This window comes from Dermacentor andersoni, chromosome 1 (genome assembly GCF_023375885.2).
Source record: "Dermacentor andersoni chromosome 1, qqDerAnde1_hic_scaffold, whole genome shotgun sequence".
Classification (NCBI taxonomy): Eukaryota; Metazoa; Arthropoda; class Arachnida; order Ixodida; family Ixodidae; genus Dermacentor; species Dermacentor andersoni.
Genome location: NC_092814.1, coordinates 42,044,678 through 42,067,040, shown reverse-complemented (window position 1 = coordinate 42,067,040; position 22,363 = coordinate 42,044,678). Strand labels below are relative to the sequence as shown.

The window sequence follows — 22,363 nt, the reverse complement described above, 5'->3', positions numbered from 1 at the left end:
GACACGCCAGAAGTGCCGTTACGACCAGCGCCATCACGACGTGCATTACGAACCAGGTGCTCTTGTGCTAGTCTGGTATCCAACTCGGCGTGTTGGTCTTTCGGAGAAATTCTTCTCGTGATACTATGGCCCTTACCGCATCCTTCGCCAGGTGACCCCTGTCACATATGAAGTGTCTCCGCTGGATGCCACGGTGCCTTCACCTCTCTCTGACATCATCCACATCAGCCGTCTCAAACATTACCTTTCTCGGACAGATGAGCCGCACCAATAAGGTGCTTTTTCCGATGGGGGTGATGTCACAGTCGGTAATGTGTGAAGAAGAAGACTTTCCGTAACAATATATTCTGAATACATACTTTGTGGATAGCCTACAGTACAGAATGAGGGCAGTCTCTTGCTGTTTTATGTGTTTTATTTGTAAATACTGCATCATTTGAAAATGATGTTCTAATTTCTTGCTTTTTAGTGTATGTCAATGTATGTCAAAAATATTTTCGCTGTTCAAAATGATTGAAAAATTCAAGAAATACATAGTCTTGCTCCTTGCAAAATTCAGTCTGGAAACTACCTTAAAAGCACATATTGGCAAAGCACTTTGGAAATGATAGTTTTTTCTGGCTGCTGAGTCAGGCAAAAAAGTGCAAACTTAGAAAAATCAGTTAAAAGATTTTAAAGCCTGGTACTTTATTTACTGGGTGATGGTGAACAATTAAAGGCCCCTGCCTTGGCCTTCCTCTTCTACCTGATGTTGATCGGCAGCAGTTGCTTCCTGCTTTCTGCTGTTTCTTTCATTTTATAGCTGTCAAGAGTCCTTATCTGCACTTGAAAGAAGCCTGCATTAGTTGCTTGCTCAACATGCTTCCTTTTCAGCATTCCATATTTGAGCTCCGCCTTTTCAAAAACTCTAAGTTCCACCTGCACCCTCGTTGAACTAAAGCACTGCCAAGGCTGCTGCAGTTTCCATCATTCTCAGGGACAGGTACTCGGTCTTACATTTATCTCTTCCACACTAACGTATTGAATGATTTGTTTACATTTTGTGTCTGCATCCTGGAACCTCATGTGAGGAGCTCTGGCTTACTGAGCTCATCTTATAGAGGGACTTCTGCAATGTCTCCGACACCCACGATGGTGGCGTAGTAGTGGCTCTGGCGTTGAGCTGCTAATCCCGAAGACACGGAATCAAATCCCAGCTGCGCCAGCTGCATTTCGTTGGAGGTGAAATGCAAACATGCCTATGTACTGTGCATTGGTTGGACATTAAAGAGCCCCAGACGGTTGAAATTAATCCGGAGTCCACCACTACATGCCTCATAATCAGATTGTGGTTTTGGCATGTAAAACCTCAGTATCTAATTGTCTATAATGTCTCTGCTGAGGGTTTGACGATGGTTCCTGGCACTGATGACTTGCCAGTGTCAACCAGGGCTTTATGCTGATTGTAATTAGTGTTCACCTATTGTATTGTAATCTGATTATAATGCACCAATCCAAATTGTAGTATCAGTTTGCTAGTCAATCTGGACTCGCCACAATTGAAAATATGCCTTTTTTTCTGTTCTTACATAAAACAGAGTTTCAGTTTCAGTTTGCCACACAATCCCGACTCGCCACTCAATCTTGTCTTGCCACGGCCAGAAGTATAACTTTTTCTAGCACTTCCGTGTGTTATGCTGCAGCCACGATAGGTCTCAAAAGGCTAAAAAGCACAAATGGCTATCTTTCGAACGAGGGCGTTCATTCCACATTCATGTTCTATTGTACACAGTGGCCCTGTTTTGAGAACAGCACTCACGGGTGCTTTCTTCAGCAAGCACACACTGTCACATGCAAAAAAAAAAAAAAAAAAAAAAAAGATCATTTTCTTCTTTTATAAAGCACAAGCAGCAACCAAACTTGATGAGATGCTTCTTTATTAGTTGAGGGATTCAGAACAACTTAAATGTAAAAATGCATGTTTTTGGTGAAAATTAAGATTTTAACCCCTCATCCCCCCTTAAACATGTTGACTGCCCACCTTTTGTTTGTTACTACTATGAAATCACCAGAATGAAAAAAAGAATGAGTAGCATGTAATATGCAACAAGTTTCTTAGAATTACACTAATACTTTATTTCAGGATCAACTTCCATCCAAGCTGCTTCTTTGCCCTAGGATCTCCCATTGCAATGTTTCTGGTAGTACGTGGCAACGAGACCCTTTGTGAGGACTTCAGGTTGCCAACTTGTCCGGCCTTCTTCAACATCTTTCATCCGGTAACAAACCAGTTTTTTATAGTCATATTTGGCTGCACCTTATTGCTGGGGCTCATTGTTCAGGAGTAACGTGCGGCAGGAATCCTCTTCAGGTACTGTGTGTGTACTGATTTTTCACATCAGAAGCAAAAGCACTTATGCAAATTATGATGTTTAACCCTTTGAGGGTCGATCTTTTTTGCCATATGCGACCAACCAGGGTTGATTTTTTTTATTGCAGATTCGAATTCCTCTTAGGGACTTATTTCGAAAAAAAATTACCATAATATTTCTAGGGTGACCATAAAGCGAGAAAAATATATTTTTTACATTGGTATATATGTACTCTTTATTCATGAATAGCAACAATAAAAAAGAAAATAAACTTATAAGAATAAAAAATTTGATGCATTGTTATAGTTCAAGGCTTTTAAAATGCGCACACGAGAATATTTCGCAAGACTCAAACGTTCCTGCTCTTACACTAATATGTACATCCATAGCGTAATCGAACTGCGTAGGTGTACGCACTGAAGAAAACTGTGCGGTTGTGTGCCCGTCAAAAAAGCACAACGTGTGACAAACTTCCGCTAATCTTTATCTTATCGCCAACCAGATGCAATTAGTTTTCGCGAGTCTCCAAAAAAAAAAAAAAAAGAAGAAGAAGCAACGGAAACGCATGCACGGCAGCATCTTTCCTATGCGCACCCCTGGGAGCACTAAACAAGCGAGAAACAAGTGGTCGCCCTTTGAGCGATTAGTAACGAGATAGCCATTAGTTCTGCAAGCGCAAGAAGCCAAAACCGCCCGCGAAAACAAAACCTGAACTGCCACCCGCCCGTACGCGCGCCAATGCGCAAGCGGTAGTATATAGATGCGCGGGAGCGAACTAGCACTAAAACAAGCCATGCAACGAAAACCAAGAGAGGGAGGCGCGTGAAAAAAATTCCCTGTATTACCACATAGTGCCAGCACATGACAGAAAAGAAAAACTTAGGAAATTGGCGCACTTTTTAAACGTACAGCCGGCACCGTAAATGTACGGCATCGACCATTTTTGGACTTGTTCGCGGCGTCGCATATTTACATCATTGACCCTCAAAAGGTTAAAGTGACTCTGAAAAAATTTTGACAATTTTGTACAAACATACTGAGTCGTTAGGGTAGGTCCTTCTGATCATAAGTGACATGTTTAAGTGCTTTGCATAAAGTGTGGAATTTATTATAAGGTTTTAAAAATGTGCTTTGCTACTGATCACAGTGGTGCCGCTTCCTTGAGTTTTCAGTGGCCCCGTTACAATTTACATAGCTGGCACGCTTGACATCAGTTGGATGAGCTACTCGATTGGCTAGCCGGGTTTGTCACCAATAATTTTTTTCAACTTTATGTTGAACAAATGTTGTTCGTAATAGTTCGAATGTTGGTTAATTTGTTTCAATAAAAGAACAAATTACCAGGAAGATAATACACAATGACAATTTATTACTACACTGAAGCACTTCTGGCATATAGCAAGGGTTATCTGCTTGTGTTACAAATGCTCTGTGTTGACGTGAGGTACACAGTCAGTGTTGGTCTCGAGCTTTCTTTTCGCGAGCACCATGGATCACCTTTGCTATGCTGTGGGCTGCAAATCTAGCAATCAGCAGCATGTCAAGCTGCGACATTGTGTCCTTCTGCAAAGCAACAGGCAAGCGGAATGGCTGCGATGCATTGAGTTGTCGGTATGTGATCGGCGCCAGGATCTATGCATTTGGGGCCATCACTCCACACTGCAGGATTACTACCACAGTAGAGGGTAATAGCATGTGTGGTATACCTGTAAATGTAGGTGGATTGACCATTTTGCCAGATAGGGGGAGGCACAAACCTGAGCGGCCTGTAGGGTGCAGCCAACTGGTGGCACAGAGCTCAACCAGACAAACACACAGCTAATATAGCAGTAACCAAGTGTCTTCTACTTTTCTGCTGGTGTAAATGTCTGGCAGCAGCATAACTGTGAAGATGTTTTCTTTTTAAATCCTTTTAAATGTTTAAAATTATGTACCCTTGCATACAGCAATATTAGCTATGTGTTTGGCTGGTTGAGGTCTGCACACCGAGGTGGCTGCTCCATGCAGGCCACTCGCATTTACACCTCCAGCCATCTGTCAAAACGTCCAGCTCACTTACATTTACTGGAATACAGGGCAGGCTTGGCGCTGCGACAGAACGCTCTCAACGCACGGTGCTTGGATAGCTGTTGCTGGGGACCGACAGCCAGGCGGCTGGCGAAGAGGTAGAAAAGGCTTTGCGCTCTGACCCCAAAACATCAGAAGTAGACAACACGATGTCACATGATGACACAATCTACAGGAGGAAAAGCATCACTAGGGAGGGAAGTAACTTGTAATCGTCCATAGCTCTCTTAATATTAGATGCTTCACTTTAATCGTGGCACAGATGTTTAACTGTAGCTGTACAATATGCATATATAAAACTTGTCCAAACCATTTCAGTGACTCTTTAAAATGTTTCACATGTATCTTGAGGCACTTCTTTCTGATTGGACCTTTGCTGCAAATTTGAATAGTATGTGCAAAGTGTTTTAATAAAAGGAGTTGGAAGCAAGACATCTGGGTGTTTGCTTTCGATGCTGTTATGTCGTCATGTGTGGTGAGTTCACTTTTTAAATTGTTTCTGATGCTGTTTTGCACCAGGAATAAAGTTCGAGGTTGCTCGATGAATGCTTTTCAAGTATCCTGGAGTCGATGTTCTCATATCTGACATTATTGTAGAGAGTTCAAGAAGGAGTCCACATTTTGTAAAATTAACAAAACTCACTGAATAATTGGAAATTCTTGATCAGTTCTGCTGCAGTACACTTTTATTGATTCTGAAGATAGGTAAATTTGGTGAAAAAAATGTTTCAGTGGACAGAATATTTGGTGCCTGAAGGGGATATACAGAAATGGGGCGGGGCAGAATGTCTTTTGAATCGCACTTTGGTATTACATCTCTGAAGTTATAAGATAGGTGTGTTTAGGTAAAAAGACGGTCACAGGTGAGACGCGACAATTGTTTTTTTTCAGCAAAATTTTTATACGAAGTAGCAAAACCACGCCATAAAAAATTCGGCCTATCCAATTACACAACTCTCCGACATTGAAAAAGTGATAAACATGTAATCACATTTTTCTATACCTTCATTCTCTTTATACATTACTTGCACAATTTCATTAATGGAAATGAAATTAATTCAGTGTTTGCCTAAGCTCACAACAAAAAAAATTGACCAGCTTGGTCATGAAACAGGAAGTTCACAGATGATTACGATACTCCCTAATGCGAAATTTGAGTGCAGCTTGGTCATGAAACAGGAAATTTACAGATGATTACGATACTCCCTAATGCGAAATTTGAGTGCAGCTCTTTACGTGCTTTCATTTTGCGATATACAGGCTAGCGTGGGCAATGTGTCACATGCGGCACGTTGCTAACAGAGTGAAGTATCGGGAAATTGTGAGAGGCAGCGCATGGCTGACACATGGGCGTGATTCACAGCAGCCACAGCAGACAGACCTCCCAGACTACACATGCTACTCTGATGCCAACTCATAGCCATCGTTGCTGGAGAGCCTGTCTTGTGCAGCACTACGCTTTCCTTCTCACGCTTTCACTATACCCTCCTCCCCCGCTTTCTGCCTCATGGTTCCACTGCACCCTCATCCTCTGCTTTCCTTCTCATGCTCTTTTTGCTATCAGAAGTCTTTCATATGCCGGTGCACTCCGCATTCGCTCTTTCATCCTCCGCTGTGCTCATTCACTCACTTACGCCGACGCTCGCCACAGGAACGAGCACCCAAGAGCTGCGCTCTAAAAATGGGCCTTTCTGGCAATTTCTTTCTGTGCAAACTTCGCTACCTTTGAACGAGCAGCAAAGTATTTAGTCTTTCTTATTTACTGGTATTTGAATTTTTATGGCATAATGTGAGAAGTCGTAGAATGTTGAAAATTTCACATTTTGTACAGAAATTAAAGGAAAAAAATGAAATGATACAGTCGCATACAAGATCACTAAATTTCTCTGAGATTATGTCCTCTCACCTGTTATTTGTTGTGTGCTAAAGCATGTTGAATTATTTTGCTATAAGTGCAAAAGAAAGCAATGAACTGTGATATACAGGCTGCTGTGTTCAGTGCCCCCTTTTAGTGAGTTGTGCCATGCAAGCATCAGGTTAAATGATGGCTTCCATTTATTTCATGAACTAAGAAGCAACCTGCAGCGCTACAGAAAGAGCGAAGTGCCTGATTGCAGGGTGCCGAACACAGCAGCTTGTACATCACTGTTCTATGTTCATTGCTTTCTTTTTTAGTCATAACAAAATTATGCAGCATGCCTTTGCATAAAACAAATTACAGTGGATAATCTTGGCAAAGTTTCAGCAAAATTGGGAGAGGTAGTTTCTCTTTACAGTGAAGCTGTTTATCTGTACCCCACGATGCATTTCTTGTGTCAGTAGGCAAAATAACGTCCTTCGTGGGCAGGTCCCAGAGGTAGCGCAATCGTAGGCTAAAATTGAAGCAATAAGTATGCATATCCTTTAATCACACATACAGTGTATACCACATAGGTTGCTTCGATAAAGGAAAGCATAAAACACGTCTCGTGTCAACATGATGAATGATAAGGTGATCGTTAACAATGGGAAGCACAGAATGATTGATAACGACATCTGCTTGTAACAGGGGGTGTGACGTCTACCGCCCATATAAAATATAAACTAAAGTGCATGCTTGTGACAGCACAGCTTGTAACATGGGACGTGACTTCACTACATAACATATATATAAAGAGGGCCCGCCTAGTGAGACATTGCATTTGTGTTATAACAGTGCTATGGGAAGGCCACTCCTAAAGAGCAGCATGCATACGAGAAGTGTCAAAGACAACAGAGACAACAATGTAAACAACGGCATCGTACTCATGTCCAACGGCATCGTAATCGGGTCCAGGATGTTCAGCGCAAGCGCTGAGTGCAGCAGGATGGTGATGAATGTCGTGAAGCCGAAAATGTGGCCAAGTGACGAAGGTGCAATGCAATCAATTATTTCAAGTGCGCAAATTCTAAATTTAAGAAGAAATTCCTCTATGCAGAATTTGGATTTAGTTGCTCCATGTGTGATTGACTGTGGTTCCAGGTTAAGTGCATTTCGCTTGTCTCTGGTCTACTCTTTGTAGGTGCACGAAGTAGCGTTTCAAGCCATGTCGCAGCATATTGAAACATCTTTGGCTAATAATTAGGTAAAGTGCATGTGAAAGTCTCCGCGTGAATAATTTCAAGCTATGTCGCAATGGGTAATCATTCTAGCTGTCGTTTACAGCTTCGCTGTCCAACCACGTTCACAGCGTGGATTTGAGTTCAGGTTTTTTTAACATTTTTGCACGAAACCTGTTGAATTTTTTGTGTTGCAATTTTTCTAATTTTGTCACAAAAGTTCGAAATAACGGTAAATAAGAGAGACCTTGCTGCTCGCTCAGAAGGTAGACAAGTATTACAGAAAACATATCAAGAGGAACTCGTTCCTGTCAAACACATTTAAAAATTTCCTAAAAAAGGCCCATTTTTCTGTTTCCTGTATGAAAGCCAAGTCTGTCAATTTTTGTTCTTGTTTTGGGTTATTGCAGTAATTTGAATTTAATTTCCATTCACAGTGTTGTGTAAGTAGGTACAAAAACTAACAAAGCACAGAAAACCTTAAAGATTTTTTTCAATCTTTCAAATTCATGATGTCTTGAAAATGCATAATATTTTCCACCTGGTGTCAGTTATTTTTTTCATTCTGAAACAAAGGAATGCACTGAAATAATATGCTTGGTCCTAGTGCATGGGGTCATTTTGTTACATCAAGTGAGAATTTTGCTGAAATGAAAAAAATTGTTGCAACCCCCCCCCCTCTCTCTGTGACTGCCCTTATCTAGGTGTCATTTGAGCACTAAGAACTGTCTCATTTCAGGCGTGAAACGTCTGGTTTTTGTGTGCATGAACGTGTTGTCCCAATGGCACTGTGCTTTATACTGCTTCCACACATGACACTGGCCATGTGGCTTGACATCAAAGAGGGCCTTCAGCTGCTGTGTCTCAGAACTTGCACATTGACATAGAATTCTGAACAGAAACAGGCAACGCTATTCTCGAAGTATTGCTAGCTGTGAAAGCTACTCATGACTTTCCATGGTGGCATTAGTGTTGTCTCGCAGATCAGCTTGATACCATACTTGTGTGTACCAATGAAAATACAGTGCACCTTTAATCATCCTGTATAGTAAATGGTGTGCAAATACTGATTACATTAGTTATTATATTGAACAAGACAAAATAATCTAGTATATAAACCAACTGGGTATGCAATCTTAAATGCATGCAAATTTCCACATCAAGCAGTTTGAAGCAGAAGCAAAATGTAAATTTAGAAAGAGCACAAAAGCACACTACTACAAAGATGTTTTTATGTCTGCAGTTTAGTACAGTGCATCTGTGACTGTTTTAATTTTGCTGTTTGTACGATGTGCATGCATAATATGCAAGTATTGAAGCTTACCTCTTATATAGCATTGCACCTTAGCAGCAAGCCATATTAAGATTGACTTCTTTTCTTTTTCGTATGTTCTGGAACCACTACAGTTTGACCCTGTGGTGAGTTTTCTCTTTTATTTTTGTCTCCCTTTTTTTGGTGTGTGCGCGTGTGTGTGTGCGTGCGTGTGTGTGTGCGTGTGTGTGTGTGTGTGTGTGTGTGTGTGTGTGTGTGTGTGTGTGTGTGTGTGTGAGTGAGTGACTGAGTGAGTGAAAGGGAGAGAGTGATTGAGTGCAGGTCACCATCAAAATCTGATTAGTGTTCTTTTATCCTGGCAGGCATACCGAATGGAAACCTTAATTGATCCAAACTTTACAGCGTGTCCTGTTTTGATTCCCCACCATAAAGGTCGCAAGCGAATGCACCTTGGTGAGTCCTGTGTTCTTGTACATTTTCATTATTCTTGTAGGCAGCAAATACAGAATTTATCATTGTCTCGCACCGTTCTACGACTGACTTAGCGTGTTACTTAAAGGCTCAGAGTGGTTGTCAAAATTTACTTTCACAAACAGATACGCTTCTAAACGTCATTTACATGGTATGACTTTTAATTTCTTAAGGGCACAATAAAGAGCAACATAAAATCAGTTTAGGCTGGTAGAGTATTCTTTCAAAACTCGTATTATGATTCATTTGGGAAGAAAAGGTTGATTACTACAGGATAAAATGAAGGTCAAACTTCTTGCTGAATTGTGCATCAATACCTGAGTGCTGGCACGTCAATGTGATGTCATGGATTTCAGAGTCTTTAGTATTTTGGCCATTTTGGCACATAAAAAGTTTTCAGACCAGGCTAAGTTGAGTATTTCATCCCCTTAGACTGCAGTGTAGTTATTCCTTAATGAAAAACAACCAGTCACGCCTTTGTAGATATAGTTGCCTTTGTAGACACTGAAGTATGTGAAGTAATTGCAATACTAATGTGGGAACATCAGGAAGGTGTCACCACCAGTCTTTCATCTTCGCATTTTTTGTGGCTTGCCTACGCTCCTCTCATAGTGGCTAGTTTTACTGTTCCAGAAGCATAATGTACCATTAAAGATAAACTTAAAGGGACTGACAACCAATTTTCATGGTACCCACTTTCTTTATTGCAGTGGAAGCTTACCGGCCAGAGCATCTAATTATGGATTCCAAGAAAAGGGAAGCTTAGCAGGGGGCGGCAAAAAGTTAGGTGGACGGATGAGATTAAGCAGTTTGCAGGGACAACATGGCCACAATTAGCACATGACCGGGGTAGTTGGAGAAGTATGGGAGAGCCTTTGCCCTGCAGTGGGCGTAGGCAGACAGGCAGGCAGACTGATGATGATGATGATGATGGTGAATGCGCAAAACGCCGTGGAAAATTTTTTATCAGAATTTTTGTATCTGTAGTGAGGATGAAGTCGTTCACTGGAAGCATGCTGCAAACTGTGATAGGTGAGCGCGATAGTGATTATATAGGCCGGCACTAGTGGGAGGCAGACAACAAGTACGGCCGTAGGTGTGAGAAAGTATTTTGTTTATCCAGTCGATGTTCCTGCGATTCACGTTTTCCAAAGTGTTAAAAGTATTTCTGTGATAATAGCTACTTGTTTTTTGCGGTTTCCTGTCCAACTGCTTTGGTATTTGACTAAAAACGAAACCAAGTGCATCGAAAACGAAACAGTGCTTTTACATGTGATAAGCGGTTCGTGTTGCTGTAGCCCACCGTGCGCTTCTGATTTCCGATGTTATCTCTCGAAGACCTGAGCGAGCTGGAACAAAGCATTTTAGCTCGCATGCATGCTCAGAATTTAGATCCTTACGAAGTAGCACCCAAACGTCATGCTTCAACGAACGAAAGCGGCAGCGGCAGCGACGAATCCGACTTGCATGATAGACCGCCGTCCCCACCACAAGCAGCACGCCTGGAGAATGCCGATTGGTAAATGCTCACTCACACTAGGCTGGGTCCGACACCGATTTTGATCTGCCAACTGTCGGCGACAGCATTTTTTCCTTCGTTTCGGCGCCTCTGTCACACTGTACCGATGCCAACAATCTGCCGACAGTCGGCGGAGAGCTTGGCGTTGGTACAGTGTGACAGAGGTGCCGACATGAAGGTAAAAAAATGTACCCATTTATGGCACAACTCGTTGATGGCATCTTGTATCACAGGGAGATCATAAAACTCTAAGTACTTGCAAACTTGTGCTATACTCGCACGCGTACAGCAGCATATGCGCCGCCATGCATGTGGGACGACGTGAGCGCCGCTCATTAGTGTGGTCTTTCTTTACTTCATAATATGCACAGAATAAAGCACAAGTGTCTAATAATTTATTGACTGCAATTTTAAGCAATAATTATACTGTGCTTAATGACAGTAGTCTTACGTACAGAATCTCTTGACTTCATTTTGAAGTATCGAGATTTCACCGCCAGGCCCTGCCACTTACTGGTTTTTCTGACTTTCTTTGCCAATTTAATATTATATTTCCTACTTAAATCCCGAACAGCGTGCTGGATTCTGTCACTATATATCACGATCATTTCATTTCCATCAACGTCTCGCAACACATTCTGGGCAGTTGTCAGTCTCTTTAATGTTTCTCTTTAGTGTCTCTAATTCTCAGGCCTAACTGGAACAGTACTGCACAGCTTTCCAATGGTACAGTGCAGTCATATTCTTGGTAAAAAGTAATTTTGTATAAAGCGTACAAATCGCATGTAAAATTTCTAACTTTCCGGTTAAATAGTCAGCTGTGTCAAAAGCTCAACTTGTTGGCAAAGCTGTGTACCATGGTAAAGTTGGTATATTCACAAAGACATACAGAGGCACCGAGTCTTGGAAGTGTTTCTCTGATGTATCATACAGTATTTTATAGCACAACTTCCAAGCTATATGCCAGTGTTAAATTAAGTCATGTGCAGACATTCATTTGCGAGACATCTGTGAACTTTTTTACAACAATGTAAATAGTTAACTGCTGCATTAGCTTCTATGAGCTGAATTATCTTTTCTGGAAACAAGACCCTAATCAAGGCAAGTTTGTTCATCTTGCTGACAACATGACATCTTGCTGACAAGCCCTCTGCTCTGACGACTGGTGAGAGACAATCAGACCAGTTGCGCGCGAAGAACTCCGGAAGATGTTCCCAGCATCACAGTCCCAAGTTAACTCGATTGCTGACGTAGTTCGGGATGAAATTCAGCAGTCATTGGGAGTTCCCGAAGTACAGCCAGAATTGCCACGGCCTCAGCCTGAAGTGATGACCTACGCCGCCGTCGCCTGCTGTCCCGTTCCCCCTCCGTGCCCACGCCAGGGCCCGGTAACGCTGCAGTTCCGTCATCCACCACTGCTGCCGCCAGCATGCCAACCCGCAGCCCCGCGCAGCATGCCAAGGAAGACTGGCATTTGGCACGCCCACAACCACCGTCCGCTCTGCTATCACTGCGTAGAAGTGGGCCACATCTACTGCCGGTGCCCGTACCATGAAATGGGACTATGAGGGTTCGCCGTCAATGCTCTGTGCCTGCAGCAAGGTTACAGTGTACTAGAATAGGGCAGTGGAACGACTTCACTCTTTGGGCGACTATCGCAGTGGCGATAATGGCGGTGCTGTGAACGGCGACTACAGAAGGCATGCATAAAAGCCTGCGCAGCATGTGCTCTCCAAACACTGCTTCCGCAACTTCTTTCATTCAGTCACACTCAGGACGCGCCCTTTCAGTCAAACTAAATTTTCTAGCATCTGAAATTTACCGTTTTTCTATTTTAGCCAAAACTGTGATGCTCCGATGCTTTCTTGCACCGTTTGGAAAGGGCAGTGCATGCCGTGCACACTACGGCAGTTAATGTTTACTGGTATGGCATTAAAAATTTGCACAATGGACAGATGAGATGAAAAAAAGAAGAAACACTGTAACAGGTAATCATTACCTTCGAACTTTTATTGCACATTTCCATGGTATGAGGATGCCAAGAATTCATGTACTATTAGAATGCACAGCAAACATAAAATGTGTCAGATCAAGACAATGCGCAGAAGTTAACATACACAAATATCCAACACAAATATACAGTGACATCAGAGTGACATTAAAAGGTTTTCCGTTGTATGACAGAATCAAGAATGTAATACAGAAATGCACAATAGAAATGAGGATGTTGCACGCAATGCCATGGTTAAGTAAGTAGAAATATGTAAAAAGCAAAGCCTACTGAATGATTCAAAGGAATTCACAATACAAATAAACTGTGCTGTACACACAATAGAAATGTTAAGCTGCAGCTATCACTCATGGATGCTGGCATGCCAGTCAAATTAATGGTTTAACATGCGTTCAGTTCAGCCTGCTTAGCTTCTGGTGCTTAGATTACTTCCGCTTGGAGGTGTTGGCTTTGTTCAGCCCCTTTACAAAAAGTGGAGCCTGGTTGTGACATAAAAGCCTACAACACAGGGTATCGAGCATTCTGTGTGCGCTTTGCAACCAATATGCTTAAGTGCCTAGCAAAATGAATCATCTCCAAGATATCCATTACACTTTCACTGTGTACCTTATTAGTAGCAAAACAACATGTGAAAATATCCTCTAGGCGTGTAATAAATGTGAAAAGTTCAACTGAAGGGTACAACAAACCACCTTGATCTTAAAGAAAAGAGCGCTACGAAGACACGGACTAAAAGAGGAACATGTACGACGGACAAGGCGTTTGAACAGCACAAATGCAGAAGCAGCCAACAAGTGCCCTTGCTCAGTTTAGAGCAAGAGGCAGGCAGTGCAATCAGGACTTAGGGTTGGCAGCACGCACCTTTTTTGCCACATAGCCTGAAATGTAATATATGAATCACGACTTGTTTCTCTTCACATGATGCACGTGTTCGTCAGTTTCTGCTGGGAAAGGTGCAAGTCAGAACCTCTGCATTTTTCTCTGTGTACAACTTCACTGTCTTCAAAAACTTTCCCTTAGTGGCATCCTTTTCTCTGTCAGTAGCCTCAAGAATAGAGTTGATCACATCATCCTCTACCTTGCTGCCCGTGACGCTTCGTGCCAAGTTTAAAAAGAAAGAAAATGAACAGACAGTAAAAACTGCTGTGACATTGGATGACTGTTGCAGCCCGACGAAAGCCTCACTATATACCGAATAAGTTCTCGACTTTATCCTGGCTAAGCCTTGAAGTTAGCAAATATTTGAATCCGACCTTTTTGTTCAAGTAGTCAAGAAGCTCGAGCGTACTTGTCAGTGTTACCCTTATTCCTTCTGCTGTTGAGTCACTGAGAAAATGCCTCATCAGTGTGACACTCCTACTGTTCAGAAATTCAAGCATATCTTGGATCTTTTGTACACTGGTTGATTGGATGTCAGAGCTTCCGCTGGGTACGTAGATGTCATTACAGCAATCAGCAACTTCATTCTTGAAAAGAACTTTGCGGTAGCCTCTATGCTGCCACAGCTTCTCTCTAGTTGTGTCCGATAAGAAAGAATGCTTGCAGTGGTCTCTGTCCAAAGAGCTGAAAAGCATAACCCACTCTTACTTTTTCAAAGTTGTTTACTTGGGTAGGCATTGCTTACCCATTGCTGAAGTAAGGAGCCATTGTTTAACACGAACAAGATAAAGCAGTGGTGGAGCAGCTGCACCAATTGCGGCAAACTGCGCCAAGAGCGACCCTGTGCACCATCCTCTGCCAAAATCGCATTTAAGCGGAAAATGGCGCCAAGCCTGCGCCAAAGCATGCATAAGAATGAAACTCTCCTTCTCTTAATGTTCTGCAGCTAGCAAAACTGAAACCAACAGCATGCTATCATCATCATCATCAATAGAAGGAAGCAAAGACCTGTCCATGGAGTTGGTACACTCTAAGTAGTGAGAAACTCATTAGCCCGTCGAAGTCCAGTTCATCATTGTCGCGTTTTTCTGACAGACATACAATGTAGTGCCAGCGCACAGTCTTGCTGGTGCTCTATTTCGATGTTCATCGAATGCGCGTAGTACCGCAGAATTTGCCGAAGGAGGATGTCACATTCTAGGGTTAAAGGTAAGCTTTTGCTATGTTTATGGGTGACAGCGGGGATTAGGAAAAGAGCCGCTGCAATCAGAATTGCACGTTGTGCATAGTTCAAAATAGTATTAGCGAATGAGGTCGAATGTGGTACACGGCGAGAGCTGCCACTTCGATGGGTTCCGCCATGTTCATTGACGCAAAACATTTGCGTTGAGTTTCGGTCACTGCGCTTTTTCGGTGGAATAACGTCACTGATGCAAAAGCAAAACACTATTTCCGTCTCACCCACACGCAGTGGTGCTGATGCTACTTTTTTTTGTGGCTGCGTAACCTTTGCGGCCCCTATTCGACGACTCCCTAATGTACATTTCATTACATGAGTATATTGCATAATGTCGTGCTCAGTGCAGGGGCGCGTACACTATCGGTCTTGCGGTGAGTCTTTGCCCACAATCTGCTACTGTTGCACTGTGTTGCATCCTGGGTTAATAAATGCGTTTGTTAACGACCTGATGGTGGTGCCTTCTCTGCGCCATATCGACAAACCCGACCGCACCCTTTGTGTGTCGCCGTGTGGAGGAGCGTCAAGTCTTTTCCTAACTGCGCTTGCAAGGTACGCGCAAACCCGTCTTCACAACATATCAACTATATCAGTTAAAATTTGCTGGTATATGGTAAGCATACATGCCTTGGAACCTGTGCCAAAAATGCTTTCTGCTGTGCCAAATCGACTTTTTGCCTGCGCCAGGACCTGCGCTGAAAGGTGAAATGGCTGTTCCAACACTGAATAAAGGAACACACAGCCAAAAAGGTTTGCCTGCACCAAATTTCCCGCACATGTTGTCAAGGGGCATAGTGTAGTTGGCGACTGCAGCGCCGCCATGTTCGCTGTCTACCGTGACAGCTATGTCAAGCTGCAGCCCACGACGGTCGCTGCACTGTCGTATTCTAGTACATTGTAGCAAAGTGAACGCCCTCACGATATCACCGACTACCTCGCCGCCACTCAATGGAGCCCTGAACGACTGCCCCATTCACCTTCACCAGGCCGCTACTTGTTGCCGCAGTGCGGACCATACACTGGCCCAGCCCAGGGCCAGTCTGTCAGCCCATATCCGAAAAACTAAAAGTAGCAACCGATGGAGGTGTGGTTCCTGTTCGTCGAACTGACTGCCGCCACCAACAATGACACTGAAGACACTATCTCAGCGACCGGCTGTGGTTGCTCTGTGGCTGTGGTGTTGGGCTGCTGAGCACGATATCATGGGATCGAATCGCGGTCACGGCGGCCGCATTTAGATGGGGGCGAAATGCGAAAACACCTGTGTACTTAGATTTAGGTGCATGTTAAAGAACCCCAGGTGGTTTAAATTTCCGCAGTCCTCCACTACAGCGTGCCTCATAATCAGAAAGTGGTTTTGTCACGTAAAAACCCATAATTTTTTATCTCGGCGACATAACGACAACATGTCGCCATCCCGACGAAGCCTGGAAGCAAAGAATGCACTGACCAAAGACTTGAAGACATGGCGTACCAGCCAAACGTCAGTGCAATGCAGCCCTGATCCAACGCCAAGACCTAGCTGCAACGCAAGACAAAGAACCACTGACCTTGACACGCTCTTTGATGGCTACGCACTCACCGCCTTAGTGGACGCAGGAGCTGACTACTCCGTCATCAGTGGATTGTTCACCGCCAAGTTGAAGAAAGTCGAGACTGCATGGGACAGCCCTAAAATTAAAACAGCTGGAGGACACCTCATAATGCCGATGGGAATCTTCATGCCAAGAATTGCAGTTCATAACCGGACCTACCGTGTGACATTCGTTGTCCTTCAACAGTGCTCACGAGATGTGATTCTCAGCGGGGACTTCCTGAACTAACTCGACGAAATCATTGACCCAAGGTCAAAGTCGATAACGCTGTCCACAGACAAAGCGATTGCGATGGAGAGGCCTCCAGTCAGCGTGCCTTGCGTGTACTTGAGGACCAAGTCAGCACGCTGCCTCGCTCCAGCATTGTCATCTCTTCTGGCACCGAAACACCTGCAGGTGTAGAAGGCATCATTGAGGGCTACCAACGTCTACTGCTTGACCGTGAAATTTGCGTCGCAAGAGGGATCGCTTGACTGCACGGAGGGAAAGCAAAAGTGATGCTGACAAACTTCAGCCAAAAGTTCAAGCATATCAATAAGGGCATGACGATCACATACATCGACGAAATTGAAGAAACCAGCAGTGCATTTGCCCTCTCGGATTCTGCCGCATCTACCCCGACGACCATAGTTCCCGAACCAGACTTTGATGTAAATCCAAGTCTCCCCATGAGTAAGCAGCAACAGCTCAGAAGTATTCTCCGACAATACAAAGACTGCGTCTCGACTTCATCGAGGATTCAATGAACACCAGTTGCAAAGCATTGTATAATAACCGAAGAGTGTGCATGGCCACTTTGCCAGAGCCCTTATCGAGTTTCGATGTGAGAACATGAAGCTATAATGCAACAAGTCGACAAAATGCTTCACGACAACATCATCCAACCGTCGAAAAGCCCATGGGCATCTCCTGTAGTCTTAGTGAAAAAAAAAAAGGACGGCACCCTATGTTTCTGCATCAATTATCGTCTACTGAACAAGAACATGAAGGACATATACCCCTTCCCACAGATGCATTGGATCGGCTCTGCAATGCTAAATACTTCTCGTCAATGAATCTCAAAATTGGCTACTGGCAAATAGAAGTTGACAAGAGGGATCGCAAAAAGACCGCCTTCATCATGCCAAACGCCCTCTATGAGTTCAAGGTCATGCCATTCGGACTGTGCTTGGCACCTGCAACATTTCAGCACGTGATGGACACTGTTAGCAGGATTGAAGTGGCAGACCTGTCTTGTTTACTTGGATGACGTCGTCTTCGCCGAAAATTTTAACTATTGCCTTAGCTCTTTCACTACCATGGGAAAAATATATGTTTTCTGTAGGTTACGCCAGATTCCTTTTTTCTCAATGAACTGCTGCGCTCAATATTTTATGTAATACGTAAACAAAAAGAACAGTGAATGCACTTTTCACGCATAAAAGTTTTATTAGCACGATATGTGTGATAAAAAAGATATAAATTGCTAGAATCAAGATTGTGGGATAAAATTGAACAATTTTTGTAAAGACACGCTTCTATCTACTAAAAAAAACGTAAAGAACATTATGGGATATACAAAATGTATTCCTGTCTAATAGGCACTATCTCCGAAAAAAATCAAAATTTTTCATTGAAGAGGTATTCCACTACGAAAATTTTGCTGCGAGCACTACAGTTGGCTGTGCCGGGCTGCAGCTGCCGTTGTTCCAGGCTGGCTTGCGTCGTCGTCGCTCTCAGAGACAAAGTCCGATGGAAAGGCAGCATCCTCGGACTCTGCTGCTCGATCCATCGATAAAATCAGCCACCAAACACAGTGAAATAGCGAGATCTGCGATTTTTCGAAGTGCGCACCGCTCCCAAAGATAGCCATTTTTGTTTTCTACTTTGACGATCGCTAAACTTTGGAGTGTATTCAAAAATTAACACCTGGTGGGGGAAAATCGAACAAAGATATAGTTCTCCTACTTTACGTCCTATAACGCAGAGTGTCCGTGAACGGCGCGGATGGTCTCAAAAGCGGTGTTTCAAACCTTCGATAGCGGGCAGCCATTTTTATTTCTACTTTGGCGATTGCGAAAACTTCGGAGCATGTTCAAAAATCACCACCTGGAGGAAAAAAGCGAACTGCCTAGCAAACAAAAATATAGTTCTCCTCCTTGACATCCGATAGCACAATGTGTCCATAAGCGGCGCGGAAGGTCTCGAAAGCGGCGCTTCAAACCATTGTTAGTGGGCTGACGATGCCCAATGGGAGCGGTATGGAAAGAGTTAGGTGCCTTGCATTAGTACTAGAGGCCATCAAGTGATCAGGGCTCACTCTGAAACTGGAAAAGTGCTGCTTCGCTTATGATGAGCGTCTGTTCCTAGGCCACGTCATCAGCAAATCTGAAGTCCGCCCCGACCCACAGCAGACAGCTGCCATCACAAAGTTCCAGCAGCCCATCGAGAAGAAGGCAGTGCGTAGATTCCTTAGCATGCATGCCTGCTACAGGCGCTGTGTCAAGGACTTTTCACGCATCGCTGAGCCACTGACACATCTAACTAAATGTGATGTCGAGTTCAAGCGGGAAACGCCACAGGCCGACGCATTTCAAGAACTTAAACGACGCATGCAGTCGCCACCAATACTTGCACACTTTAACGAGGACAGCGACACAGAAATCCACACTAACACCAGTAGCCTAGGCCTCAGTGCCGTCCTAGTCCAGACGAAGGATGGACTTGAATGGCTGATAACTTATGCTAGCCGGTCGCTGGCAAATGCGGAAGGCAATTCTACAACCGAAAGGGAATGCCTCACCATCATTTGGGCTACAGCAAAATTCCGCCCTTACCTATATGGCAGGCCATTTGAAGTCGTCAGTGGCCATCACGCGTTGTGTTGGCTAGCGAATTTAAAGGACCCTTCAGGACGCCTGGCGCGGTGGAGCCTCAGACTGCAAGAATATGACATCACTGTAATCTACAAGTCCAGATGAAACACTCTGATGCCAACTGCCTGTCTCACGCTCCTGTGGACCTGCCGCCCCAAGATGGCCAAGATAAGGACGCCTATTTAGGTACAATAAGTGCAGACAACATTGTCGAGCAGCAGCGAGCGCACCCTGAGTTCAGAAGCCTTGCTGAGTGCTTGCAAGGCAAGGCAGATGTTGTCCCGAGGGTATTTAGGTGCGGATTGCCTTCGTTTTTCTTACGAAACGACGTCCTGGTGAAGAACTTTTCACCAGCCCGCGCAAACTATCTTCTTGTTGTGCCTGCAGCACTCCAGTCAGAAGTGCTGCATGCCCTGCATGCCCTGCACGATGATAAGACAGCCGTGCACCTCAGGTTGTCCCATACACTCGCAATACAAGAGAAGTACTGTTGGCCACACCTGACCGCCGACGTTGCCCGTTACGTCAAGGCCGGCGGGATTACTAAAGCCGATCGAGCCTCCTTGCCGACCATTTTAGCAGATCGGGATGGATTTGTTGGCGCCCTTTTCGACGTCAACATATGAAAACAAGTGGATAATTGTGGCTACCGACTACCTTACCCGATACGCTGAAACAAAGGTTCTGCCTAAAGGTAGTGCGGATGTTGCTAAGGTCTTTGTCGAGAACATCCTGCTGCGACATGGTGCCCCAGAAGTCCTCGTCACCGACAGAGGAGCGGCAATACAGCCAGACAAATCACAGGAGGACAACTGCCTACCATCCGCAGATGAATGGTCTTACGGAGCGGCTGAACAAGACCCTCGCCGACATGCTTGCAATGTACGTCGACATCGAACAGAAGACGTGGGATGCCGTCCTGCCGTACCTAATTTTCGCTTACAGCACGGCAGTGCAAGAAACAATGCAGATCATGCCATTCAAGCTTGTTTGCGGCAGCAACCTGACGACGATTCTCGACATTGCTGCCTATCTCTAGCACGTCGAAGAAGCCCAACAGCCCGCCCGCCTGCGCATCAAGAGCCAGCAGAGGACTGACAGCCGACACTACAATCCTCGATGATGTGACATCGAGTACCAGCCCGGCGACCGTGTTTGGGTCTGGACTTAGCGAGAAACTGTTACGCCACTATTTCGGACCCATCAAGATCATTCAATGCATTGGCGCACTGGACTATGAGGTCGTGTTAGATGGCATGACAGCGGTGCCGTACACAACCTGAAGTCATCCATATGGTGTGCCTTAAGCCTTTCTACACCTGCTGAAGAACTTGGGAACTTAGTTCCTTTGTTATTTTGTTATTGTTTTTTCTTTATTATGCGTGGTTTCGTTTTTGCTTTCGTGTTCGTAGCATAGGGACGACGCTTTTTAAGAGGGGGGCATTGACACGTGTACTTGTTTATCTTTATTGAGTGACGGCATTTCACCGTCTAAGAATTTTATCGCTCACATGCTGTGGGCTTGCCCAGCGCTAAATGGTCTACATGGGAACAAAGAGTCATGGGAATCCTCCCTCCATAGCCAGGAAGAACAAGCCCAAAAGCTAGTCATCGGTCAAGCCCAGGCCGCCACTGGAAGCCAACTGATTCCGGCCGACGTCTAGGGGGTAGGTAGATGGCGAAATGGGGAGCTGCGTCTCACCCCGATCACCCGTACTCCCTGACGGGTGCAAATAAAGTGCTTTCTTTCTCGGAAGCGCCTGCATGTATCGGAAGTTCCTCGAAGGTTGTCAAGGGTTCTATCCGCTGTCTCTTGTCACTAAACCTTGTGCAATCTAATTGCTTGTAGCGACGCGAATTGTGTAGCGCTTTCTGGAAGACATGTGGGCGGGCACCAGCTATTATTCTGGAAGCTTCGATGACTCACGTACGCAAGCCGACGCGCTTGCCCCGCAGGTCAGATTTTCGACGATTGCCGATTGTGTTCACCGCTATGATTGTTCTCTCAATGTAGCATGTTTTTGAGGGTACAGGTTCATGCAATAAAACGCTAGTTCCGTCATTCACAGTTTTGCCGTTTTCTTCACCGTCACTACTACATGATATCTGCCATTTTGCTCTCTACATGTGTACATGTGAACACAAGTACACGTGTCAATACAGTGCAACAAAGATGCAGAATGATTAAATACAGTTAAACTTTGATATAACAAACTTTTAATAAAATTCTTGATATAACAAAGTATTTAACGTTTCATAACTTCTTGTCCATAGAACACCATGCATTTGGAACCTCAGTATAACGGAGTGCGTTTATACACGATTTCAATATAACAAAATTTCACTGCCACCGCGAAGGAATTTAGAGACAATAAATGGAAACTTCCGCAGACGCACATGGTCAAATGGTTTGATTACAAGCGGCTGCTTGTGAACGCATCTTTCAAATCGCACACCGCTTGACCAATAGCGCCTGCCGAAGCGGAAGAGAGTCGTGTTCCGTATAGAGGCCAAGTGCGATAAGATCTTATTGCTACCCACACGCGAAGGTGAGCCGAAAAGAATGGTGGCTTGATGAGTGCCATCTTACTGCTCAAGCAAGGGGAAGGGAGGGGGAGCAAGCTCGCAGGAACGCAATCAGGCATGTGAGAGGGGAGGAAGTGGGCAGCAGGTTGGCTCGCGTCTCCTTTCTAGCTCCAGTGCGGCCATGGCTGCGCCTGGCTTTCAGCATGGCTGAGCACTTATGCAGTGCGAGCGCCCTATTTGAGAGGTAATCTGCCACTTGTGCAAGAGTGGGCGTGCCAGGATGGCTTGGCATCATTGTGTGCTGTCTTCTCACGCATTCAGTACTGGAGGTTGCGTAATCTTCAGTTTCGGAGACATGTTAAAGCGAGAGGCAGATGAAACATTCGCTCTCTGCTTCTGACACTCTTCACAATAGCATCGTCCCACTTTGGGTGACACTATCAGCTGCGGGTGCGGAGTGGACGCGAAAGTGTGGCTGGCTTCGTTTCATACCGCTGATGT

The 22,363-nt window shown here is 44.5% G+C and overlaps 1 protein-coding gene across 2 annotated transcripts in view; it reads left to right on the top strand.

The window, feature by feature from the left end:
* PAPLA1 (Phosphatidic Acid Phospholipase A1) overlaps positions 1-22,363 on the top strand; it is an 88,757-nt gene that overhangs the window by 41,313 nt on the left and 25,081 nt on the right. For both annotated transcript variants that reach the window (XM_050193959.3, XM_050193958.3), the window contains 3 exons: positions 2,123-2,258; positions 8,904-8,915; positions 9,132-9,222. In XM_050193959.3, coding sequence (XP_050049916.2) covers positions 2,123-2,258; positions 8,904-8,915; positions 9,132-9,222 — 239 coding nt within the window. The remainder of the gene's footprint in view (positions 1-2,122; positions 2,259-8,903; positions 8,916-9,131; positions 9,223-22,363) is intronic.